General features: G+C 37.0%; 2 protein-coding genes and 1 long non-coding RNA gene across 5 annotated transcripts; 2 read left to right on the plus strand and 1 right to left on the minus strand.

Moving 5' to 3' along the window:
- Window positions 1-194: 194 nt before the first annotated feature.
- LOC107860061 (plastidic glucose transporter 4) lies at window positions 195-15,606 on the plus strand. 3 transcript variants are annotated; one of them, XM_047407270.1, is made up of 14 exons: window positions 195-353; window positions 825-1,104; window positions 2,370-2,484; window positions 3,238-3,305; window positions 3,569-3,701; window positions 3,785-3,884; window positions 3,978-4,090; window positions 4,789-4,882; window positions 5,380-5,533; window positions 6,503-6,649; window positions 6,742-6,815; window positions 14,027-14,115; window positions 14,282-14,396; window positions 15,188-15,606. In XM_047407270.1, the coding sequence occupies exons 2-14, from the start codon at window positions 849-851 to the stop codon at window positions 15,368-15,370; spliced, it is 1,641 nt and encodes a 546-aa protein (XP_047263226.1). In that variant the 5' UTR covers window positions 195-353; window positions 825-848; the 3' UTR covers window positions 15,371-15,606. The 3 variants fall into 3 exon arrangements, with proteins under 3 accessions (XP_047263226.1, XP_016560764.1, XP_047263227.1); XM_016705278.2 differs by lacking the exon at window positions 195-353 and adding an exon at window positions 401-542; XM_047407271.1 differs by lacking the exon at window positions 195-353 and adding an exon at window positions 543-742.
- A 1,133-nt stretch (window positions 15,607-16,739) lies between these two features.
- LOC107860067 lies at window positions 16,740-19,452 on the minus strand. Its single transcript, XM_016705283.2, has 4 exons — window positions 19,190-19,452; window positions 17,718-17,778; window positions 17,419-17,593; window positions 16,740-17,212 (listed from the first exon to the last, which is right to left on the minus strand). Exons 1-4 carry the CDS (start codon window positions 19,298-19,300, stop codon window positions 17,170-17,172), a joined length of 390 nt encoding a protein of 129 aa, XP_016560769.2. The 5' UTR covers window positions 19,301-19,452; the 3' UTR covers window positions 16,740-17,169.
- Window positions 17,730-19,195, plus strand: LOC107860068. Its single transcript, XR_001671477.2, has 2 exons — window positions 17,730-18,905; window positions 19,008-19,195. It is a non-coding gene; the product is annotated as an uncharacterized LOC107860068 (long non-coding RNA).
- Window positions 19,453-26,301: the final 6,849 nt, after the last annotated feature.

The raw sequence follows: 26,301 nt of genomic DNA on the forward strand, positions 1-26,301 counted from the left end.
AACCAAATCTAATCTGCAATCCAACAAGCACCCCTCTTCCTATTTTCTTCTTTGCCCTTTTCATTCTTCTCTTAATTTAAATCTTAATCAATTATGATTTTTATAAATCATTTTCTCTAAGAAAAATAATCAATAACATAAATAGCTATGATAAATATTAAAAGATGCCAAATAAAATGAAATGAGACCAGTCAGTACTATACAAGGACATAAATCATCAGAATTTTAATCATTTTTTGCCATGTACAAGAAGGAAAAAAAGGAGAATAACAGGAAATAAGAGAATGGTCCATCAACTTAATTGGTTGGTAAACTAACTAGTAAGCGAGCTTTAATGAGTTAAAAATAAAAAGGTAAGGCGAACAGTTTAGTCCAAATCAATCACAATAATTCCCAACTGTCTTCGAATTCATCGAACCTCCCCAATGCCACTTTGTAACTACTACTGCATTCAACTCTAAATTTAACGAAAGTAATTCATCGAAGCCAACTCAAAGAAAAATATATCTCACCGTTCACACTCTACTTACCAAAATTCCACTGTAATTATTCCAATCTTCCATCTTATTTTTTTTCATGATTGTCAATGTCATTGCCATTTTTGTTTGATTTCTTCATGTAAATCAGCTCTTTGTATTGTGATTTATTCTGATTTTGCTTCAAATCTGGTGTTGATTTCCCGATTCAAGTTCCTACAGTGTAGATGATGAAATGAACCATGTTTCGCTAATAGTAGTGTAGAGTATGGGCGATTGTGTACTATTCATTTATTTATTGCGCTTTATTTTATTGACTTTTCCGTATATGTACTTTTTGTTTCACAGGTAAGCATAAGAAGGCTTTCGAAAATGCAAGCTTTAACTGTCACAGTCAAAGGCAACGTAGGATTTGGCTTTCAGAATCGCCAGATTTTACAAAGCGTTTGTGATTTTCGTAGTAGGAATTTAGCTGGTAAAAGTTTCCGGATGACGGAGAGGAGTAGTTGTTTTGGAGTCAATATGGATTCTGCTTCTATGGGAATCGAACTTGGTCGTGCTCGGAGGACTGTTCAAAGTGTTTTTGGTTCGTCTGCAAAGCCCAGATCACACAGGGTTCGAGCTTCTGGTACATGTTTCATTTATCTTTTTTCGTATTTGTATATTGAATCAGGATTGTACCTTTTGATGCAGAGGATTTATATGGAAAGACGCGTATCAATCAGACTGTTTTCGGGGTGTCAAGCTTTCAACTTTGGGCTCTGTTTATGTGTGGATTTCTGAATCTCTTTGTGCCATAATAGAAACATGACATTTTTGTATCATATTTAGAGACGTGTAAAACCTTTTTTTTTTTTTTGATAACCGTGGTGTCCGGGCTAGCTGTGGTGCACCTCAACTAATTCTGTGACATCTGTCATCTCCCTACCAAGTCTAGGACAGTCCAAAGAAATCACCTCATATTTTTTGTCTCTGTTGGGACTGAACATGAGACCTCGTGAATCTCAACCCACTTCATTGTCTACTAGTCCGCACCCATGGGTGTGAGACGTGTAAAACTTATCGTGCAAGATTTTCTTCCTTAGCGAGTTTAGGGTTAAGTTTAGTCTTGTCTCAGTATCTTGCCTGTAAGATTCACTCTATTGGATTAAACTAACTGTAGGGCAATTCATTGTTGTCTTCATTATAGATATGTTTGTGGGACTGCTCCACGCTGGCTCGATTTCAAATTCTGGTATTGTGCTAACATAAGGTGGCTAAAAACTGTTCACTGGTAGTTTGGATTTCTGGTTCCCTTTTGTCTGCTCCAACAGTATATCACCATATTTGCGAGTTGGTACAGGGGAAAGGATGGGTAGACTAAAAGTGGATAATAGTTGGGTGCGAAGTTGCTACGGTACTGCCCTACTGGCATGGTGGTACGGTTAGTTGTAATTTGGTGAGAGTGGTCAACCTTAGGAATTGGTGGATTGCATGCAGATTACAAGTGAGAGATGTCACATCCGGCAGATGGTTTTAGTGCATGGAAGATGGTTAAAGATTGCTAAGTTTATCATGTGGGCAGGAAGCAAGTGAAAAGTCTCTCTTTTCTCTCTTTAGCTTTTCTTAGTTTTGGATCTCATTTCCTGACCAACCAAAACATGTAGTTAAACTTCACGTTTTCACCTGAGCTTTCTGTCGAGTAGATTGTGTTCATATTTTATTTTTTTTAAAAAAAGAATATTTTCATTGTTTTGCCATGTGCATTATGCATCAGCAGAGTATGTTATACGAAGAAAGTTATTGAAACTTAAATAAGCTGCAACCTGGCTGCCTCACTTTGAATAGGATAACAACAAAGGTCCTGCATGGTGCATGAACTTAATAACAATCATGTCTATTGCTGTGTGACAGGAGAGGATATTGAGGATGCAGCACCTCTTAAAGTTCAAGGGCAATCATCTGGATCAGTACTTCCCTATGTGGGTGTAGCTTGTCTAGGAGCAATTTTATTTGGATATCACCTAGGGTATGCCATTATATGATTGAAGAACGTTCATTTAGTGATATTTTATCTTACATATGTTATCATAGCTGCCTCTCCACCAACATGTTTATACATCTCATAGGTGTGTCCATAGGTTTGGTTTGGTTTACACATTAATTGGAATTAGACTGTTAATACTGGTTTGGACCCAAATCTTAACCAAAGAAAGTGCAGTCATAGTATTTGCTTACTTGATCTCGGTTCAGCTGTTTGATTGAATAAGATAAATATTTGTTTTCTCGTGATCGAAACTCAAAGTTCGTTTGTAGTTTGCATTCCCTATTAACTTTTTGATTTTTCTTCTTTCCATGGACTGAATTTTTGTCTTATATAAATAAGAAATTGGACCTAAATAGAGCAAACAACTTTATGAACCTTAAAGTAGGCAGTGGTACCTTCTCGATAACAACTTATCGAGAATATGGTAAGTTGAATGATAAAAATTGCTTTTTAATCAAGTTGACACAATTTTTGGAGAACCCTTTGAAAGCGGAATGGAACAGTTGTTATGTGATAGGGGAGGTTTCCAAAAGTGAAGTAAATGAATTAGTTTAGTCCTAGTTAGATTCCTACTGAATTTTTGGATCAGACTGGACAAACATTTCTAGTTCAGGCATATTCTAAGCCATAAGCATATTTAGTTCAGTATATTCCAATCCCTGCAGTTTATACATGTAACCTCTGGTTTATACTGTGCTATTTAGTTCCATGATAACTGTCATTCTTCTGGTTCAGGGTTGTCAATGGTGCCCTTGAGTACCTAGCTAAGGATCTTGGGATTGCCGAGAACACTGTTATTCAAGGCAAGTTTTGAATGAATGTTTTTTAATGTGAAATATAGCTTCAATTGACTACTATCCTAGTTTGCTGATTCCCGAGCTGCTGGATAGAGGGTCAGCTTCTTTAGGAAGCTTTTGCTCTGTCACAGAGTTAATGTTTTGGCTGTGTTAGGGAAAGCAACTATATGGCAAGCCTTGTTCAGTTGTAATATTTCTTACAGTTTACTTCCTTTGATTTCTTATCTAGATATAAGAGTACCAGCTTTTTAGTTGATTGCTTTTATTAGGATGGATTGTTAGCACAGTTCTTGCTGGCGCCTTTGTTGGTTCATTTACTGGGGGAGCTCTGGCTGATCAATTTGGTCGAACAAAGACATTTATATTGGATGCAATTCCACTTGCAGTTGGTGCGTTTCTATGGTACGTACCTTACCATAGTCAAAGATACAATGTCAGCTCATTACCATTAATGCAATCATCTAATATGATGTCAAAACTTTCAGTACCACTGCACAGAGTGTTCAGGCTATGATCATTGGTCGCTTACTTACTGGAATTGGCATTGGCATCTCATCTGCTATTGTGCCACTTTACATATCCGAGGTGTATATCTCACTCAAAGTCACATCTGTTATACAGTATTTCAATGGTTTTACTTTTGTTTTCATAGGATCCTAACAAATTTTCGGTGCTTAGATCTCACCCACGGAAATTCGCGGCACACTTGGAACTGTCAATCAGCTATTCATTTGCATTGGAATTCTTGCTGCATTAGTGGCTGGATTGCCTTTGTCTGGAAATCCTTTGTGGTAATTTCCCATTATGTATGTTCTTAGAAGAAAACAGTTTTGAAATTTAACTTTTAAATGATTGGTACATGAAGTCATCCATAGGCCTTCCAAAAGATTCTGACAGAAGAAGATTCCAACAAGATGGCATGAATGGTTCTATCTGGGCCTGATTAGTCCAGAACCGATGGGATACCCATTTGGTGGTCCTAATATAATTCTGGACCTGTTTGAGATCAAAGTGGTGGTGGATGGCAGAGTTTAACACTTCGGTGCCTAATTTCTCTGTTCTTATTTTCTGTTGTTTTTATCCTTTAGGTAGTTTTCATTCTTTGTAGTGCATGAATCTTTCTATTGATAATGTTACTACTTAAATACAGTATTCACTTTAGTTCAGTTAATGGTGTATTTCTCTAGCTTCATTCAGTGGTGGGGTGAGTTAAGTTTAAGTTTATTTATTTTGTTCCCTGTTCAGATAATAAAGTGTCAGGTTTGTTGCTTAGTTTCTTTGATGGAAGTTGTATTGTCGTCTTGTCTGAAGTCTGGCAACTACTAGTTGTAGAACCTTATTCATTTGTGAACGCAGTTCAATATTTGTAATTCATGAATCTTCTGTTGATAATATTTAATCATTGTCTAACCTTTGCAGTTCTCGTGTTAATGATTAAAGATTTGGTTTTAAATCCATTAATTTACTTGTCTCGCCATTCATATGTCAGGTGGAGAACAATGTTTGGTATATCACTTATTCCATCTGTTTTACTTGCACTAGGAATGGCATTTTCTCCAGAAAGTCCTCGGTGGCTCTATCAGGTTTTTCCATAAGATCTTTCTTTTCTAGTTTGAAATCCTCAGTATGGGTATCCTGTCTACTGCTACAATCTATGTCAGAGACTTGGAGGTCGTTTGGTATGCTGGACAAGCATAAATAATCCTGGGATAAAAATTAGTACCGCCTTATCCCTTGTTTCGTTACTAATTATGGGATAAGTTATATCAGAATTACTAATTAGAACGAGGACTAGTTATTCCTGTCAGAGGGTGGATAACAGTACTGGGATAGGGATAAGTTATCCCGGGATAAAACAATGAAAATGACTAAAACACCCGTGAGGTCCCTCAAACCCTTTTCATACTATTTTGTGCAAGTAATACTTTTTCTTAGAGATTTTGCAATGCATATTATTTTAATACAACAAACCAAACTGTCAATAACAAATAATACATGGATAACTAGCCCCCGCGTAACTTTTCTTAAAAGCAAACGACCCTTTATAGTCTTAGTTAAACTATCCACTTCTATTTTGCAGCAAGGGAGAATTTCTGAAGCTGAGACATCTATTAAAAGGCTATATGGTAAAGAAAGAGTTGCTGAGGTTATGGGTGATCTGGAAGATGCTTCTCAGGGTTCTTCAGAACCAGATGCTGGGTGGCTTGATCTTTTTAGTAGCCGTTACTGGAAAGGTATATCTTTGATCATTCAGTAAACAACAACAACATATCCAGCATAATCCCACAAGTGGGGGCTGGGAAGGGTAGGATGTACGCCGACTTTACCACCTTTGAGGATTTTAATCATTCAGTATTGTAGGTACAAGTGGGGGCTGGGAAGGGTAGGATGTACGCCGACCTTACCACCTTTGAGAATTTTAATCATTCAGTATTGTAGATAATGTTGATGGTGTGTCTAATAAGTGTCTGATGCTCAGTTCTTACATATCCTAAGGTCTAATAGTTTCCTGCATGTTGTATAAGAATTGATCATTCAGTATTGTATATAATGTTGATGATGTGTGTCTAATAAGTACCTGATGCTCAGTTCTTATATCCTTAGCTATAACAGTGTCCTGCATATTGCTTAAGAGTGAACTCAAATTTCTGTACATGTTGTCATATTGTTAGCATCTGCCTTTTGGCTGTTATCCTGCACCGTGATCATTAGGAACTTCAGACAGTGGTGTGTAGTTCTGCTCTGCTGCATTAAAGAAAAGCGTCTCAGTTATTTTGCTTAAGTTCCAAAACCTTGATCACTGAAGCATAGGTTTTAGTCTGGGATGTGTCTGCTTTTTCCTCCGTAATCAACTTTGTTTTGCTTTGTTTTGTTTTTCGGTTTGTATGGTCAAAAATGTAGAGTAATGGACATTAAATTCTGTTGTCTTCCGCAATTTGTAACCTTAATAATTTCTTGGTTGGAAGAGAACTGTTACTGACAACTTAATTTGTTCTACAAGTACAAACAATAAAAGCCTGTGTGGTTTTTGCTTGTGCGCACACATTTCTCCACCTAAGTTTGTTCTTAATGTGCTATCATCAGTCTTCCATCATTGCAAGTGTATTTGATATTTTCAGCTCCTGATATTTCTGTGCCATATTGTACAACTAAAATATGACAATTGTACCACCAAATTGGTCTAATTGTTGTCGTCATTGCAGTTGTTAGCATTGGTGCAGCTATGTTCTTGTTCCAGCAGTTGGCCGGGATAAATGCTGTTGTCTATTATTCCACTGCAGTGTTCCGAAGTGCTGGAATTACATCTGATGTAGCAGCCAGTGCTCTGGTTGGATCAGCCAACGTCTTTGGTTAGTCTTCTCCTCAAGCTCTTTCATTTTCTTAAAACTTCTATGGCTAAATTTAGAAAATATATTTTCTAATTGGATACATATTTATCCAGGGACAATGGTGGCGTCCTCTTTGATGGACAAACAAGGAAGGAAGAGTCTCTTGCTGATAAGCTTTTCTGGAATGGTAAGTCATTTTTAATCCTTGCTGCAGTTTACTACGTCGAAAACATTACACCTTACTTGCAGTTGAACTGCCATAATTTTACTTTTAGGTGATTAATTAAAGTAGAATCTTAGTAGCTCAGTTGGTTGGCTATCCAAACTTTCACCTTGTTGGTGAGGATTCGATTCCCCACCTTGTAATCCCCTCCCCCTTTTCCCCTTCCCCACTCCTAGTATTATTTTTAATACTTTTATTCTATTTGAAAGTTTTGGTAGCCATTTGGATGTGCGTGCGTGCGCGCACACACACACACGTATATACATATGAAAAAAGGCAAAATCTTCATGGGAAAAGAAACAAGCAAATATATGCTTGTTAAATGACCTTGTACTTCCAGAAATTCTATCCATCTCTAGTACTAGCAAGTAGCAATGATATACCCTGTCATAATGTGATGCAAATTGTGAGAAATAATGGAGAAAAATATTATTGAATTGTTGTCTCTAAATTATTACATTGATACCCTATTTATAGACACTACATTTCAATACTATTCCTAATAGGACACTACATTACAATCCCTTTCCAAGTAGAATTCAATATACTTTTCCTATTCTTATTCTAACACTCCCCCTCAAGCTGGTGCATACAAGTCATATGTACCAAGCTTGCTACAAACGTAATTAATACGAGGACTGGTGAGGGACTTGGTGAAGATATCTGCAAGTTGATCACTTGACTTCACAAATTTTGTAACAATATCTCCCGAGAGTATCTTTTCTCTGACAAAGCGACAATCAATCTCTATGTGCTTGGTCCTCTCATGGAACACTGGATTAGATGCAATATGAAGGGCTGCTTGATTATCACATGCAAATTTCATCTTACCAGTTTCTCCAAATTTTAATTCTCTCAGCAATTGCTTGATCCAAACCAGCTCGCAAGTTGCTGCAGCCATTGCTCGATACTCTGCTTCGGCACTAGATCGAGCAACCACACTCGGTTTCTTACTCTTCCAAGATACCAAATTACCTCCTACTAAAACACAATATCCAGATGTAGAACGTCTATCAGAGGGTGATCCTGCCCAATCAACATCTGTATATCCAATGATATGCTCATGGCCTCAATTCTCGAAGAGTAGTCCTTTACCTGGAGATGACTTTATATATCGTAAAATCCGAACAACTGCATTCCAGTAACTATCACAGGGGAAGTCATAAATTGACTTACAACACACAGGAAAAGAGATGTCAGGTCTAGTCACTGTGAGATAATTTAACTTTCCAACCAACCGCTTATACCTTTCAGGATCACTGAGTGGCTCCCCCTGTCCTGGTAGAAGTTTAGCGTTTGGATCCATAGGAGTGTCAATGGATCGACATTCCATCATTCCTGTTTTCTCAAGAATGTCTAAAGCATACTTGCGTTGAGAAATAACAATACCTGAGCTGGACTGTTCAACCTCAATCCCTAGAAAGTATTTCAATCTGCCAAGGTCTTTAGTCTGAAAATGTTGAAAGAGATGTTGCTTCAAGTTAGTGATACCATCTTGATCATTGTCGGTAATAACAATATCGTCAACATAAACCACCAAATAAATACACAGATTTGGTTCAGAATGACGATAAAATACTGAATGATCAGCTCCACTACGAATCATGCCAAACTCTTGAATAACTGTGCTAAAATTTCCGAACTAGGCTCGAGGGGATTGTTTCAAACCATAGAATGACTTGCGCAATCGACATACAAGGCTACTAGACTCCCCCTGAGCAACAACTGCAGGAAGGGAAACAAGCTCCTAAGTACCACTCGTATGTAAAGCAGAGATCTCATCAATCATAGCCTGTTTCCATCCTGAATGGGAAAGTGCTTCACCTGTAGTCTTAGGAATGGAAATAGAGGACAAAGATGATACAAAAGCATAATGAGGTGATGACAAACGATGATAACTCAAGAAAGTATAATGTGGGTTAGCATTACGAGTGGATCTTATACCTTTTTGAAGTGCAATTGCTTGACTAGGAAGAGGCAGGTCCGCAGTAGGGGAAGCGTCAGGCGCAGGACATGAATCATCTGGGACTGATACTGGACATGGGCGCCGGTGATAAGTCAAAAGTGGTGGCACTGTGGCTGGAGATGGAGAAGTAACCGTAGATTCCTCAAAGATTGGTGTGGATAAGACTGGAGGTAAAACCTCAGAGATATTAAGATGATCAGAAGATGTATAGTAAGGTTGAGATTCAAAGAATGTGACATCAGCGGACATAAGGTAGTGACCTAGATCAGGTGAATAGCATCGATACCCTCTTTGAACTCGAGAGTAACCAAGGAAGACACATTTGAGAGCACGAGGGGCTAATTTATCTTTTCCTGGGGCTAAGTTATAAACAAAACATGTGCTCCCAAAAACACGAGGGGGGATAGAGTAGAGATGTGACTGAGGAAATAGTATGAAATGGGGAACCTCATTCTGGATCGAAGATGATGGCATTCTGTTAATGAGATAGCAAGATGTGAGGACGCATCGCCCCAAAAACGCAGTGGAATATGGGATTCAATGAGAAGAGTGCGAGCAGTCTCAATGAGATGCCTATTTTTTCTTTCTGTTATACCGTTCTGCTGAGGGAAAGTGCTTCACTTGTAGTCTTAGGAATGGAAATAGAGGACAAAGATGATCAGAAGATGTATAGTAAGGTTGAGATTCAAAGAATGTGACATTAGCGGACATAAGGTAGTGACCCAAATCAGGTGAATAGCATCGATACCCTCTTTGAACTCGAGAGTAACCAAGGAAGACACATTTGAGAGCACGAGGGGCTAATTTATCTTTTCCTGGGGCTAAGTTACAAACAAAACATGTGCTCCCAAAAACATGAGGGGGGATAGAGTAGAGATGTGACTGAGGAAATAGTATGAAATGGGGAACCTCATTCTGGATCGAAGATGATGGCATTCTGTTAATGAGATAGCAAGATGTGAGGACCGCATCGCCCCAAAAACGCAGTGGAACATGGGATTCAATGAGAAGAGTGCGAGCAGTCTCAATGAGATGCCTATTTTTTCTTTCTGTTATACTGTTCTGCTGAGGGGTGTATAGACATGATGTTTGGTGAATGATTCCTTGATGAGTCATAAACTCCTGAAACTGGGATTATAAGTATTCTAAGGTATTATCACTACGAAAAGCACGAATAGAAACACCAAATTGATTTTGTATTTCAGCACAAAAACTTTTGAATATAGAGAATAACTCGAAACGATCTTTCATTAAGTAAACCCAAGTACATCTTGAAAAATCATTGATGAAAGTAACAAAGTAACGAAATCCTAATGGTGAACTGACTCTACTAGGACCCCAAATATCAGAATTAACTAATAAGAAACTAGACTCTGAGCGACTCTCAATACTACGTGAAAATGTAGCACGGGTGTGTTTCCCAAGTTAACACGACTCACAATCTAATGAGGATAGACTAGACAAACTAGGCACCATCTTTTGTAGCTTGAATAGACTAGGATGTCTCAAATGTTTGTGAATAAGGTTGGGAGGATCTGTAGCGGAGCATGCTGTGAAGGAATTTGAAGCGGTAAGATGGTAAAGGCCTTGTGATTCATGGCTTATGCCAATTGTTTGTCCCGTTTTGTGGTCCTGCATTATTAAAGAATCATAAAAAATGTTATACTACAATCAAGGGCACGTGTCAAACGACTAACAGATGCAAGATTAAAAGGACAACCAGGGACATAAAGAACAGAGTCTAGAGTGACAGAAGATTGGGGTTTGGCTTGTCCAACTCCTTTTGGCTCTGTTCGAATTCCATTAGCTAAAGTAATAGCTGGAAGAGATTGTGAATAAACAATATCAGACAAAAGTGATTTATCATCAGAAATATAATCAGAAGCACTTGAGTCCACTACCCATGATCCAAAGGTAGGAGATTGTGCAGTTGAGGCTATTGATAGAAATATATGCTTACTTGCTTGATACTAAAGATACTCATTATATTCCTTGTGAGATAAATACACCTGTTGATCACCTGTGGTGTTGGACTAAGCAATATGAGCATTTTTAGTTGGTCGACCATGCAAAGAATAGCATATTCCACGAGTATGTCCAAGCCTATTACAATAACTACACTTAGGTCTAGAATAACATATGCCACGAGTATGTCCAAGCCTTTTACAATAACTACACCTAGGAAGAGATTTTCCAAATCGACCTTCCCCTCGTCGATTCTTCATGGATTGTGATGTTTGATTTTCTGATCTTCTCATTAAGGGCTCAGATTTAATCATAGGACTTGAACTTCCAATTTCAATATTTTTGGAGCCAAAAAAAATATTATGCCCAAAAGATATCTTGGAAATTTGACTTGAAAATCCCAAGAACCAGATCTGAATTTCTAAAAAAAAAAAAATCTCCGAAAAAAAAAACTGATAATTCCGGCAGTCGAAATCTCAAAGTAATTGTCGGAATCTGGAAAGGAGCAAGTGGTCGGAGTCAGAATAGACCGGCAACCCCAACAATAAGTAGAGCCATCAATATGGGCCAGGTTCGTTGGGCCGGCCCGACCCGGCCTGTAATTTGACGGAGTTGGGCTTCAGTTTTTGCAGCCCATTTAAGAACAGGGCTTTTTAGCCCGACCCAGATAAGCCCGTGTGGGTTGGGCTAGCCCGTGGACCGGCCCGTAAGTCAAATACATGCAACTATTTAGATTGATTATTAGTATTTTTATTTGGTTCGAAGGATATCATGTCAAAACTTATTTAATTTCGCTATTAGAATTATTTTTTGGGGCGTTGGAGACTTGATTAATAAGTATTAATACTATGTAATATTGTCTGGTAATATTTATGTTTATTAACATTCTAAAATTAAATTATAAAATGTTTTTCTAAAAAAGCGGGCTGGCCCGTGAGGCCCGCAACCCATAGAGTGATAGTGTGGGCTTGGTGTTTTTGGGCCCACCATTTTGATGGGCCAGTCCGGCTTGGCCCGTCAAACTCAAAGCCCGAGTGGGCTAGCCTTGATGGGCTGGGCCAACCCATATTGACAGCTCTAAGAATAAGAAACAACTCAAAAACCGACCGGATATGGGCTCACACGCCGGTGCGTGACGCAGATCTCGCCGGAATTTCTGGATTCTGGCTGGCGCGTGGCGGCGCGTGGAGGGTAATTTTCCGACGGTTTTCGTCATGCTTTTTGTCGCTTGATCTTTCTGATACTTTTGGTGGTGGTGTATTTTTTACACAAACCACAAAATAAAAATTGACCCAAATCAGTCACCGGAATTGACGCACGGTGACTGAGTTATCTTGTCTGGTATTTCTAACCTTTTCTGATACCATGTGAGAAGTGAGAAATAATGGAGAAAAATATTATTGAATTGTTGTCTCTAAATTATTACATTGAGACCCTATTTATAGACACTACATTCCAATCCTATTTCCTAACACTATATTACAATCCCTTTCCAAGTAGAATTCAATATGCTATTCCTATTCTTATTCTAACACAAATCATTTGCGTATTAGTTATTACAGATTGAAAACATAAATCCTTGCTTAGAGCAATACCTAAATCTCTTACCTCGGGGCTGTTGGGAGATAACTGTTTTGATTTTAAAAAAGAAACAGCCACTCTTTTTGTTTCCAGGAAACCAAAACCGGCTAAGCCAGTGTTTCGAGAAAGTAATTCTTCCAGCACATAACCAATTTTTCCACAACCAAATGCAAAATTCTAACACAAAGATTGGTTTCTTTTAGAAGGAAGCCAGAATATACAGGACCAAACTGTTTTCTAATCCAAACGTCAAAGGTCATGGAATTTGATTATCCTCCTTGTGAGTCTTGGTCTTCTAAGATGATTATGTGAAAACTTGGAATCATAACCATAAGGGAAATTTTCACATGCCTCTCACCAGTTTTACCTTTGCAAAGTTAAACCTCCCTTGTAGTTTAAGATTTTACAATAACCTCCCTTTTTTAATTTTTCTGTAACAAAATTGATTTGAATGATAAAAGTATTCGTAATATTCCAAAATGTCCTTGTGTACCCTTGACTGAAAATGGAGAAACATATAATTCTCCCAATAAGTAGACTAACTTTAAGTATATGAATGTATAAAATAGGTTAAGATTTTGGTAGTTCGCACAATTAGGATTTCTCCGCTTCATAGAAGCAAGATGGAATGCAATTAGAAGCTAAGGTCCAGAGGTTATGTACCTTCAGTTTTAAATCTTCATCTTTTCTCCACTTTATTATACCCATATTGAAGGATGATATCAACTGATAATTGGTTTTACACTTACATATTTCTACGACTCTGATAGCCATTTCACATCTCAGTGTAAGTAACACTGTTTCTCTTGAACGAACTTCGGGCAGTCTATTATGGAAATGAGTTGAATGTGACATACTTAAAGAAGTGTAGCTCTAGCATCATATATATATATATTGGGGTCTCTTAATTCCTTTTAAAATTTTCATGTTGAATTTTGTTCTTATTATTTTTTAGCACACGGGTAATTTTATTTTTCCAATGTAGGTAGCATAAATTATTTTCGTTTTTAATTGGATGGAGCTTTGTGTTACAAATATAACACCCAATAATTAAGGTAAAAGGTGGCAACTTTGGAATGTGTAACAAATTATTAGTTGAATTCAATTTCGGTACCAATAAGGAAGTGAAGGCAATATTTCAAACAATTACTAATTTAAGTGTTAGAGAGGTTAACGTAGATGGATTTGTGAAAATTATCCGTTCAATTATCATGGAAGAGCACTTTTGGAAGTAAATAAAAATCTTGTATCATCTGGACAAGTTTTGTTATGAAAACATCAAATAAGGGAGTGAGTGTAATAGTCCAAACTACAAGAAAAGTTAGTGTTATAAAGGTACTTGAAGGGAGGTTTTTGAAATATTCCCCAACTATTATCATCTAGCAGAGAGAATTCCAACATGAAGCTCTCTGGGGTAGCTTGCCTGACAGTTGTAACATCTTACCTTAATTATCCTTGGCAGTTGAGCTCATGCTTTTTGCATCCAGTTGTCAATGCTAAGATGGTTCCTTAGCTGCAACCCATGCATGCATATGATGAGGTCTGAGGGCACATTATGCGCTTATCCTCCTGATATTTGGCTTGTTTCTGATTTAATCTATTTTTAGCTATATCTTGCTCTATCCATTTTGTTTCCGTTCCTCATCATATTCTCTTTTCACAGGCTGCATCAATGATGTTGCTTTCCTTGTCATTCACTTGGAAGGTCCTGGCACCATATTCTGGCACATTGGCTGTTCTTGGTACTGTCCTGTAAGTATTATGTGCTTCCTTGCTGTTAGATCGTTACTTTTTTTCCAACTGAAGCAATTTCTTCTGTTTTATGCAGCTTTTTTCCCATTTGTCAGTGCAAATGAATTTTTCTTGTAACGAATGCAAATGAAATGTATTATTTTCTGATTACCTTTTTCCTCTGCAGCTACGTGTTGTCCTTTTCACTTGGTGCTGGTCCTGTGCCTGCTCTTCTACTTCCAGAGATATTTGCTTCCAGAATTAGGGCAAAAGCAGTGGCTCTCTCTTTGGGGATGCATTGGGTGAGTTATCGCTTGGAAACGTTTGTACTTTTTTTTTGACTTGCACCGGGTGTCCGAGACTCTTCGAGCCCCGACTAATCCCGGGGGTGCACAGGCCCTCGGCAAGGAGTTTCCCGCAAGTGCACCACGGGTAATTCAGGGTTTCACCTAGTCCGATGGCCCTCAGAAATTGTTTGCACCCAGTGGGTATCGAACTTGAGACCTTGAAAGGGAGCACCCCAAAGCTCAAGCCAATTACCACCAGGCCAACCCCTGAGGGTTAAACCTTTGTACTTTTTTTGCTGCTAAAAGTGTTACATTGTCAAATATTCCTTTCTTTTTTTTTTTTCAAATAAAAGGTTATGGCTTCTATAAACATCATTTGTGGTGTTCCATGATTAGCTGGAAGCATACTTTTATGTCAGTGTCTTATTAATATCACAATAAGCTGAAATGTGTGCTGACAGAAGTATGCTCAAATATCTTCTTGAGCATATTTCTCAATGCCACACCTCTTGGGTAACAAAACATGCCAGGGTGCTTTGGGGATATGCATATCCTTGGAGCACCGAAGACAATAGTCCCTTGGTTCCGACTTTTTAAGTGTTATCGTTTACTTCTTTTGTTTAAGAAGTATCTTTGGCTTTTGATTATTATTTTCCCAGCATGAGCTCTAAGAAGATAAATATGAAAAGGTAGGAATTGATTGTTGCGCTTCACTGTGGTGATATTTGCAGCACTTACAGATTAGTTGAACACTCATTCACTCCATGTTTACTTATTGATACTGCCTCGTATTTCTCCTTGAACAGATTATGAACTTCTTTATTGGCCTGTACTTCTTGAGCGTTGTAACTAAATTTGGAATCAGTACGGTGTACCTGGGATTTGCATCCGTTTGTCTTCTTGCTGTCATGTATATAGCTGGTAATGTCGTGGAGACAAAGGGGCGGTCACTGGAGGATATAGAGCGTGAGTTAAGTCCAGCAGTTTGAGTGGTACAACACGAGCAGCTGAGAGTAATTTCAGCTTCTGCCATCCAGTGGAGTGGATTTTGAAGAGATTCTCCACATTGAGAGTCTATTATGGCGAGACTGCAGTTGTATAACTTACCCTTTTTAGCTATCTCTTTGATTGTCTTGTACTCCGGCATCATGAATCTTGCAACATTGTAAAAACATGCAACTGTTATGGAAGATGATCCTCGTATAAATGAGTATTTTGGAATCCATCTCCATGTTTTTCAAGGTTGCTTGTGAGCTCTTCGCTGTTTGTTAGTTGCAAGACATGGCTGATGATATGTGCTATTTGACGAAAGATTTGGCTAGAACACACAGAATCATCTATTTATCACTTTCATCTACCCGTTGGAATTGGTAATCCATTTCATAGCGTAAATTAAAAAATGCAACGACTAAAAATTTCATTTGTACGAGTGTTAACACCAAATCAATAACTACGTGACCACCACCACCACCACCAACATACCCGTGTATTCCCACCTAGGGGGGTCTGAGGAGGGTAGAGTGTACGCAGTCCATACCACTACCTCAGGTGAAACCACTACCTCAGGTGAAGTGGAGAGGTTTTCGATAGACGAATCAATAACAGTATAACAAACACAATACATACATGCATATAAGCTTATACGGTATGCAAAATAAACTAACGACGCTAGCCACAAGATAATACTAAAACTATAAATTTGAAACCATAGACAACACTCAACACCTACTAACAAGAAACTTCAGACACAAATACAGTATTCTCAGTTCATTAAATCACCTGACATATACGTAGTAAATTGACAAACAAGTGATTTTATTGATCATTGTGAAATCATCGAACTAGCTCGCGCTGTTTGAAACTGGCAAAAAGCACAAAAATGGTGTACGGTTTTTTTTTTCTTATTTTGAGTAAAGCATCTAGTAACCCCTAACTATTACAGGGGTCCTATTACCTCCCCGAACTCAATTTTAATATATTTTTATCACTCTTTTGAAATGAAGTGGCACTTCTTTAGCTGACGTGACACCTTTAACGTGGATCCCATTTTTATGTAATAAAGGTGTCATGTCAGCACAAAAGGGTGATAAAAATACGCTAAAATTGAGTTCGAAGGGATCCATGTGAAGTTAGAGTATATCGTAGCAACTTTGGTTATAGTTCGAGAGGGTACTGGATGCTTATATCTTCTTATTTTTTTCGGAAGTTAAATCCACAGTGTGTATATATCGCCCAGTTAAAGAATAAAGTATGAATCATTATATAAATGACAAAGCAAGAACCAGAGAACAAACTGAACCTCAGCCTATAAACTTAGATTGCTCGATGCTGGATAATTTATCAAATGCTAATCAAGTGTAGAGGAGCTAGTGCTCTGAAAATCAGTAGTACCATGTAAGTTGTCTGTGTCCCATACAAACCAGATTTATAGAGCATAAATAGAGCCAGGCATCGTCATAATGGAAGGAGACAACAACCTACGTCTCCTTCGCCGGAATTTCCAGGTATATTTTTTTTGCAAGAAAAGTATTAACAAATGAAACGCCTGAATTTACAAGTGAAAGGGCCAAGACCATAAGAATTAAAGATATTTATCAGTAATTGATTGATCAACGAGGCTGAGTTCCCATTTCCTCATAATCCTAGGGATCAATGTACGTCTTCACACTCTTAAGCTTGGGTTTACAAGCTTAGATGATTTAGTCAGACCTCATCTTAACTCAGAATAGATCAACGACGCTGTCTTCCTTGGAGCTGTCCAGCATACTAGCAGCATTCCATGATATCTCTACATGTTGGATTTCCTTTCCCATCGCTCCTTGGTGTCGAGCCTGCAGTAGGTAAAACACATGTTTCATAAGAACATACAGTATACTAAATCAAAATATCAGTAATAAAGAAACATAACCAACCAAATACAACACTAACGGTAACATGTTGTTAACCGTGCTTCGACACTAATCTTTTTCTTTTTTGAGGACTAAATCTAATGGTTTGTGCTAAAAGTAATGATTGCAAACATTTTGAAGTATCATACCCCCAATGCAACTTCTGCCGCTTTTTTGACACTGTGTTGTCTTCTTGAGAGGATGAAAGGTCCGCGGTAGTAATCCTTGGATCTTCAGCTGTTTTAATTAATTTTTCATCCATGATCTCCTTGCATTTGGCGTAGACATCTTTAACATTATAGTTTTCAGTCTCCACAAGAGTTCCTGAAAATCTCTCATCAAAATGTTAACTACAAATCCACTTTCAATAGAAAATATGAACAGAAAAAGAAAGTGAAAAGAAAACATTGAAAACGTAAACAAAGTGTGGAAGGATTGAACTACACACCTTTTGATTTATCCTTGACCTTTGATTTTGCTTTTATTTTTAAGCGTCTTCGGTGCAACTCCTGGCAAATCCAAACAATATGATACTGAACAATCAATCCAGTCAAATTAAGATGGGAAAACTAAAGCACATATCTTTATATCTAAATGCCATACACTCGATTAATGTAGTCCCTAACCCGTAGCTCAGCAATCAAGTTTTTTCAGGACATTTAATCTAATCAAGTTTGGAATATCCTTTTTCAGGACATTTAATCTATGTAACCAACTATACAGTCCAAAATCAAAGTAACCTTTACTCCACAACTTAAAGAGAACGTTTACGAGATCATACATCAATGTGGATAAAGATTGAGAACTTTATAGTAAGTGCCCAACTGTTACTCATAGTATTCTGAGCATAATAACATGATATGTTTTTAACTTAATAGTTTCATATTCTTAAAAAGCTCGCAAATACTTAATTGCACTTGTTACATGAACGAGGTGAGGCAGATGGGCCTGCTATTGATTCTAGTGTTTTCAGAAAAACAACTCAATGTTTTCCAACCTGCACTTCATGCTTTAGATATTGCTGTTAGCAAAAGTCTAAATTGGACATGTGAAGATGATAGCGACAGTTCAGCTTCCTTTTAATAGCTACAAACAAGATTATGGACCTCTATTATAGCTACTTCCTCAGGTCCCTACCACACATCAGCGAATGCATATGTGGTTTATCATTGTAGGTTGATGTGAATGCCAAAACCCATCAACCTACAACGATATTAGTGAGAAATTACCACTCACCCAACCAGAGGTTGTTTTTTTTTTCCCTCTATTTGAGATAGAACCAACCAAACGTCCTTGCAAAGCACAACAAAGTTATACGCTTTACAACTCCGCTGTAAAACCTCCAATACAGCTTGGAAAACTACCAATGAACAGTTCTTGGTTTTCCTCGACACATTCAATCAACTACTCCTCATCCCAATACTGATGGTTCTTCCTTAGGTAACCCTAGGGTAGGAGGTACTGGAGGAGGAGCTATACGTAACAATAAAGGTGAATGGCTACTAGGCTTCATGAAGGATATTCCAAATAGTACTAATACTCTACAAAATTATTACTAGCTCTTATGCACTGACTCAACATTGCAAAGGATAATAACAACTTGATGCCTCTAGAAATCTCCAAAGACTCAGTTGAGGTAATAAATTTTTATCAACAGTAACCATTACCATACCATACCATGGGAAACCACCATCCAAACAGATGCTAAATCTTTTAGCTCTATAATGTGCGAATGCAGGTCTTTAATGCAACAACTGGGATATGCAGAACTCCCGCATAACTACAGAGAGCAAAACAAGGTTGCTAACCTCTTAGCAAAGATTTAACAGGGCCAAGTTAAACACGGGGCATGTGAACCCGTGCTCTCTCCGTATTGTATGTATACACTATCTTCTAAAATTAATAAAGAGATTACGTTACTTGAAATTTGGAAATTTGAGCAGAATTGAGACCCTTTTTAGAGTTGTAATTGGGTTGTAGACATGCTGCTGATGCTATCGCTGCTTCTCTCTTCCGATCCTCCTCTTCCATTGAACCAGCTCCACACCCGGACGACTCTGACCCGTTTTGCCTTCTGCCAATTTATTCGGGCCTTTAGATCCACACACAGAAATGGGCCCAAGTTCTTGTATATCTTCAGCTTTTGACTCCGAAATAAATGGGCAAACAAGATAAATTTCAACATTTTGGAGGTTGATTATGCAAAATCTTCATATTTTATATAATTATTGAAATTTTAATTTTAAATATAAGCCTTATGACAAAGCCCCTAGGGAAGATTTTTTTTGGAGATGCTTAGAGGCAAAAGGGGTCCCGGTGGTGTACATCTGAGCTATTAAGGACATGTACGATGGAGGAAAGGCTCGGGTGAGAACAGCGGGAGGGGACTCAGAATATTTTTCAGTCGAGACAGGGTTGCATTAGGGTTCAACTCTTAGCCGTTCCTGTTTGTGTTTATGATGGATGTGTTGACGCGATGTATTCAAGGGGAGGTGTCATGATGTATGTTGTTTGCGGACGATGTAGTGTTGATTGACGAGACGCGAGGGGGTGTGAATGAAAAATTGGAGGTTTGGAGGCAAACCCTAGAGTCCAAGGGGTTTAGGTTGAGTAGGTCCAAGACGGAGTATATGGAATGCAAGTTTAGCAACTTGAGGCAGGAGGATGATGTGGTGGTGAGGCTGGATTTCCAGGATATTTGTAAGAGGGATAGTTTTAAGTATCTTGGGTATATGATTCAAGGGAATGGCGAGATTGATGAGGATATCTCTAACCGTATTGGAGCAGGTTGGATGAAATGGAGGCTCGGTGTGTTGTGTCATAAGAAGGTGTCACTTAAGCTTAAAGGCAAATTCTATAAAGTGGCAGTCCGTCCAGCTATATTATATGGAGCAGCGTGTCGGCCAGTCAAGAACTCCCACATTCAAAAATTGAAGGTGGCGGAAATGAGTATGTTGGATTGCATGTGTGGACTTACTAGAGGGATAGAGTTCGGAATGAGATAGTCCAGGAGAAGGTGGGAGTGGCTTCGGTGGAGGACAAGATGCGGAAAGGAAGACTGAGATGGTTTAGGCATGTGATGAGGAGGGGCACGGATGCCCTAGTTCGTAGGTGTGAGAGGCTAGCGTTGGATGACTTTCGGAGGAGGAGAGGTAGGCTGAAGAAGTACTGGGGGCAAATGATTAGACATGATATGGAGCAGCTACAGTTTACTGAGGACATGACCCTAGATAGGAAAGTGTGGAGGTCGCGGATAAGGATAGAAGGCTAGGTCGCGTGCATGGGTTGTAGCTAGAAGTAGAAGAGCTCATGTATAGCTGGGTTAGTAATCCCAGGACTGTGTCCATAGGTGGGGGTCGTACTTTTCGGATGCCATATTTCTTATCTCTTATTTCATATTGCGCTTATTTATCTTATTTCATATTGCTCTGATTTCTATTTTATTTTTCGTATGTCTTATTCCTTTTATGTTATGCCACCTATCATGCTTAATGGTGCATTACGCTCTTGCTTACTATTCTCTATCTTGAGCCGGGGGTCTATCGGAAACAAACTCTCTACTTCTTTGGAGGTAGCGGAATGGACTGCGTACATTCTACCCTCCCCAGACCCCACTTTGTGGGATTACACTGGGTTTGTTATTGTTGTTGTATATTAATATACATAATTACATCCAACGATGATATTTTTTTTTTGTAAAGATACATAATTAACTTTCATTTTTTTTGTCTGTCCAGATTCATAATACATCCAACGAAGATATATTTTTTCTTTGCAAAAATACATAATTAGCTTTTAATACATTTTTTTTTTGTTTTGAATCTGTCGAAATACATAATTTGATTCCGATACATCCAATGACGATGCATAATTAGTTGGAATTTTTATAATTACCTTGTAAGAATGAAATTTGTGTAAATATAATAAGTTAAATATATATTTTTGTTATTTTTCCATAAATGAGTGTTATTTCTCCATAAATAAAATTTAGTAATAAGTTTTGATTTTTAATTTTTTGCCTGTGAGACAAGTAGGGGTTGCGTTTGAGTAGTTCTTCATTTATTTTATTAAGTTTAATAAGTTTTAATCTTGAAAGCTTGCCTATAAGACAAGTAGGGGTGTCCTTGGAGTCGTTTTTCATTTAATTATTAATTAAGTACGTTTTAATTTTTGATCTTTAAAACTTGCCAATGAGACAAGTATGGCCTAGGGGTGGCGTTTAAGCCGTTTCCATTCATTAGCATATTTATGAGTATACTAGATGTCGAGGTCCGTGCCAATATATGTTATCTTTTGTTTCAATTAATGTGGCCAAATAGAATTTAGATAATCATATTTTTAATATATTTTTAGATATTTAAGTTGTCAATTATTATAATTTATAATAATTTTTATGTAATTTTCAAATAATATATGTTACTCTGGGGGTTTGGGTCACAGGTGACAAAAGAGTTTTAAAATGAGGTGTAGGTGACACAAGTCTTCATTATTAGTTGGAGGTGACAATTACTATATTATGGATTAAGAAAGTTGGGGAAGTTTGAAAATAATTCACAAGTTTTTAAATTTACATTTTGATCCCAATGTATACCTAAAATTATGAGAAATGGAAGGGAAAAAAGGCGTCTTTCTCTCTCTTCTCATGCATAGTTGTTTTCTCTCTCTTAGCGATTTTTGTTGTTAATTATTTCTGTTTCTGCTGCTTTATTCATCATCTTCTGCTTCATTATCATCATCTTCTACTTCATTATCATCTTCATCTTCTTCTTGTCGACCATTTGTTGTTGGTGGTGGTGGTATAGCGCTACTACTGCGATTTGACCAATTTCTTTGGTCAAATTTTATTTACTACATCACTTTCTACTTTGACATTACTTCATAGGTGACTTTGGTAAGTAAAATTATGATTTTTATTCGTATTTGTCATCTGGGTACACTTCTATTTTTCCAACAATGGATAGAACCCTGATTATGAATTCAGCATAAGTGCCCACAATTTAAACAGATCAATCATCTGATGCATCAGATGAGTAATCTGTTGCATCAGAAGATTTATCTGTTGCATCTGACTGTTTATCTGTTGCATCATCGTATTATCTGTTGTATCAAACATATTACCTGTTGTATCAGGATGTTTATCTGTTGCACCAGACTAATTATCTGTTGCATCAGAATGTTTATCTGTTGCACCAGACTAATTATCTGTTGCAACGAATAATTAATTTGTTTGAAACAATACAAATCAACCCCTGCCACAAATCCAACAGATAACTAATAAGTTTTCAACACTTGCTATTGCTACTAGATTTAAAATTATTCCTTACGTCCAATTACCCATCCCAAATTTCCTAATTCGATTTCTCATTTTACTTGTCTTTTTCATTAATCAAGAAAAGATTAAAAAAAATCCATGTTTTACCCTTTGCATTAATAACTTTTTCTTCAAATTAAAATGAAAACATCGTCTAATAGGGGGACTATACGCCGACCGACGTTAAAAGCTTTTTTCTCTTATGAAATTTCAACTGAATAGCAAACAATGGTTATTTCAAACAGGTCTAATGTCCCACCAACTGATCAGTGGGTTATGGTAAACTAGACATGTTATTAATTATTTTTCTTAATCAATGTGGCATCTCAATTTGGGATGGGTAATTTGAGACGGAGGGAGTACGAATTAAAACGTTAGAGCCAAGCAAAGTAACAAACTAGTCATCTGTTGAAACAGACTATTTATCTGTTGCATCAACTTCTTATCTGTTGCAACATGAGTAATCTGTTTTGAACAACACATTAACCCCTGCCACAAACCTAACAGATAAATCTTGTTATTGCTACTGGATTCTAAATTATTTCTTTTTACGTCAACATGTTTGTTGAGAAGATAATAGACAGAATGAAAATTAAATATGAATTAAAACGTCAAAGATCCAACATAATTTATTTATTAAATAAAAATAAATAAAAATAGATATAATAGACTAAAGGAAAAATAATAGTCTAATTATTATTATTATTATTATCAGCATCATCATTGCCAGCCGGCCAATCTTCAACCGGAAGTAGCAAGGCCCTCCTCATCCTTCGTATCTCGCGGAGCACTCTTGATCTAACTCCTCCCAATTTCCATTGCATATCACAAACTTGATTTCGAAGTTCATTCACGGCGTCTTGCAGAAAAGCAACATCCCACACTGGGTCAACCATAATCTTATCTTCTAGAGTGTAATATGAAAAACGAGATGCAATAAATAAATAGAGTGTATTTGAATGAACGATTGAGTAAAAAGGGACCTATTTATAGAGGATTGAATTTGAATGAGAGGCAAAAAGGCGCAACTATTCACCTCCATACATTAATTACATTTTTGATTAAATTAAGAAAATTAATATTGTGATATAAGTCATGACTTTTCAGATTATTATTATTAATTAGTTCTTTCAAAGAACCATTTTTATTGAGTTGTGACAATAGATTCTATATCTGTTGCATCAGATAACACATCTGTGACAACAGATATATTATCTGTTCCAACAAATATAAAATATGTTGCATCAGATAACATATCTGTTGCAACATATAATCTAACTGTTCACCTCCATTTATTAATTACATTTTTTATTAATGTGAAAAGTAATGAACTAATTAAATTAAGAAATATTGTGATAAGTCATGACTTTCAGATTATTATTATTAATTAGTTCTTTCCAAGAACCGCTTTTATTGAGTTATGACTCGTATAGGTTGCATCAGATAAATCATCTGCGACAACAGATATATCATCTGTTGCAACCATAGTGAACCTGTTGCATCAGATAATTTAATTGTTGCAACATATAATTTACTTTTTTAAAAAAAAATTATCATCAAATCATTAATCCAAATTTGCTTACTTTTTTATTTTATAAATTAAAAAAATATATCTTTTCAAATTCCTTAATAAAATAATAACCATTTTATTATATAATAAATAATTTAAAAAATAAATTCAAAAACAAAAATGGTGAAAAGTCACAATCAGTTATTAAAATTGTGGTTATAAATTGAGTTTATCATTTATTTCCTTATTATTTATATATGAAACATTTTTCATATTGAATAATCGGAACGGAAAGTTATGTCTTTTTCTTTTCATCCTCTCAATAACAATAACCCTTTTTTATTAATAACCGCTAGGTGCAACATATGATCGATTTGTCGTGGCAGATTAACCTCTAACTGTTGACACAAATTGTTGTTCAATCTCTACCACCAACCGTCGACATATTGAGAACAAGGAATAAACAGAATGATTATTATTAAATACTAAATAAAAATTAAAAATTAAAAGTCGACAACAAAATGAAATGAATGTTCATAGATTTTTGAATCCCTTGGGTAGATTTTATATACAAAAAGAGGAAAATAATCGCTAAAATAAAAAATATTACCTAATTATTATTACTACTATTATTATTATTGTCAATCAGACATTTTTCATCTGGCAGCCTTGCTCCGAAGTCAGCCAAATCTCTCTGGAGTTCATCAAACTGCCTTTGAAATTCACGCAAGGACTTGATATGAATATTTTTGTACGAATTTGGATCATCCATATTTATAAGGAGGGACCTATTTATAAATTATTGTATCTCGGAAAGAAAATAAAATTGCTTTAAAATAAATCTAACAGATGGATAATCTGTTGCAAAATATATTCTTTCTATTAGATAACTTACAACATACTGGCAATCTTTTACAATAGATGTATATATCTGTTTGATTTCTGCAACAGGTTAATCAACTGTCGTAATAGATGTCTCCAATTGTTTGACAATATAAACAGATGTGTCATCTGTATCAACAAGCTAGTCATCTGTTTATTCAATTTAAGCCATAGATGGGCTAGGAAGAATAAGGTGGGTGCAGATGGATCCACTATCATATGTGTGGGAGTTAAGTATGTATTACTGATAAGGTTATCGAGACAACACACACAAAGTACAATATTTTTGTGAATGCAATTTTTAAACGATTAGGCATTGATCATTCAAACAAGATCCTGCATTGTACCATTAAGTTTGATGGGTTCGAAATTGATAAGGCTGAGGACCTCATGAAGATGGTGCAGATGACGGTTGGTGCTCGTGTTTATACGTGTCAAGTTTTGAGAAGGGATCAATATTTATCGTCACTGCAGAGAACCAATAGCGATTGGACTTAACTTTAAGTGTACATTTGTCATGCCTCAAATCCTATTAGGGCGGACTGGCACCCGTAACCGAGGAGGCCCGGGAGAACCAGCTCATAACCTCATACTTCCCATGCATACCTCTATGACAACCCGAAATTCAGACAACATCATGTCGCATATAAAAGAAAATAATCATCTGTATAAGCTCGAGCGCACATATATATATGTATATACAATACTTGGCCGTTGGAGCCATCATGTCTATTAACAAAACACCACCTTGACTATACATTAGGTCTACAAAGCCTCTAGACAATACACAGAGTTTAACTAAGGTCGGGACACATCCCACCATATAACTAACTTCTATACAATACCAAAAGGGACTGGATATGACACGGAAAGCCCCGAAGCAAACTGGAGCTCACCAAAAGCAGCTGGGTATCCTGGCTCCTACTTGTGCGGTGTATGAGCTGAGTATGAAATGCAGGTCCCCCGTGGGGGACGTCAGTACGAAATATGTACTGAGTATGTAAAGCTGTAGATAATCACAGATGATATAGAAGCTCAATAGAAATCAGAAACAAATGAATAAATCGTAATAGGAGCGGACCACACTTACTAGAACTTGTGACAACCTGTAAATTGCATTTATTCAATCACTTTACCTTCGTTCTTATCATCTTTGTAACCATTACTGTACTGTACTGTGACTATTAGGCTGCCTCTAGTACATATCAACTGGGATCGACCCAGATAGGCTTATGCCCCTGGAATACCACCCATAAACACATAACTAGGGATCGACCCATGATAGGCTTATGCCCCTGGGATACCACCCATAAACACATAACTAGGGAT

This window comes from Capsicum annuum, chromosome 2, assembly GCF_002878395.1.
Source record: "Capsicum annuum cultivar UCD-10X-F1 chromosome 2, UCD10Xv1.1, whole genome shotgun sequence".
Classification (NCBI taxonomy): Eukaryota; Viridiplantae; Streptophyta; class Magnoliopsida; order Solanales; family Solanaceae; genus Capsicum; species Capsicum annuum.

Excerpts from the sequence above, each read along its gene's own strand:
- LOC107860067 (XM_016705283.2), bottom strand. The coding sequence starts at position 19,300 with ATGGAAGAGGAGGATCGGAAGAGAGAAGCAGCGATAGCATCAGCAGCA. Across the intron at positions 17,779-19,189 it reads CTCAAATTTCCAAATTTCAA|GAGTTGCACCGAAGACGCTT; the intron begins GTAACGTAATCT and ends TGGATTTGCCAG. Across the intron at positions 17,213-17,418 it reads CGGCAGAAGTTGCATTGGGG|GCTCGACACCAAGGAGCGAT; the intron begins GTATGATACTTC and ends TACCTACTGCAG.
- LOC107860061 (XM_047407270.1), top strand. The coding sequence starts at position 849 with ATGCAAGCTTTAACTGTCACAGTCAAAGGCAACGTAGGATTTGGCTTT. Across the intron at positions 2,485-3,237 it reads TTATTTGGATATCACCTAGG|GGTTGTCAATGGTGCCCTTG; the intron begins GTATGCCATTAT and ends CTTCTGGTTCAG. Across the intron at positions 6,650-6,741 it reads TGGATCAGCCAACGTCTTTG|GGACAATGGTGGCGTCCTCT; the intron begins GTTAGTCTTCTC and ends ATATTTATCCAG.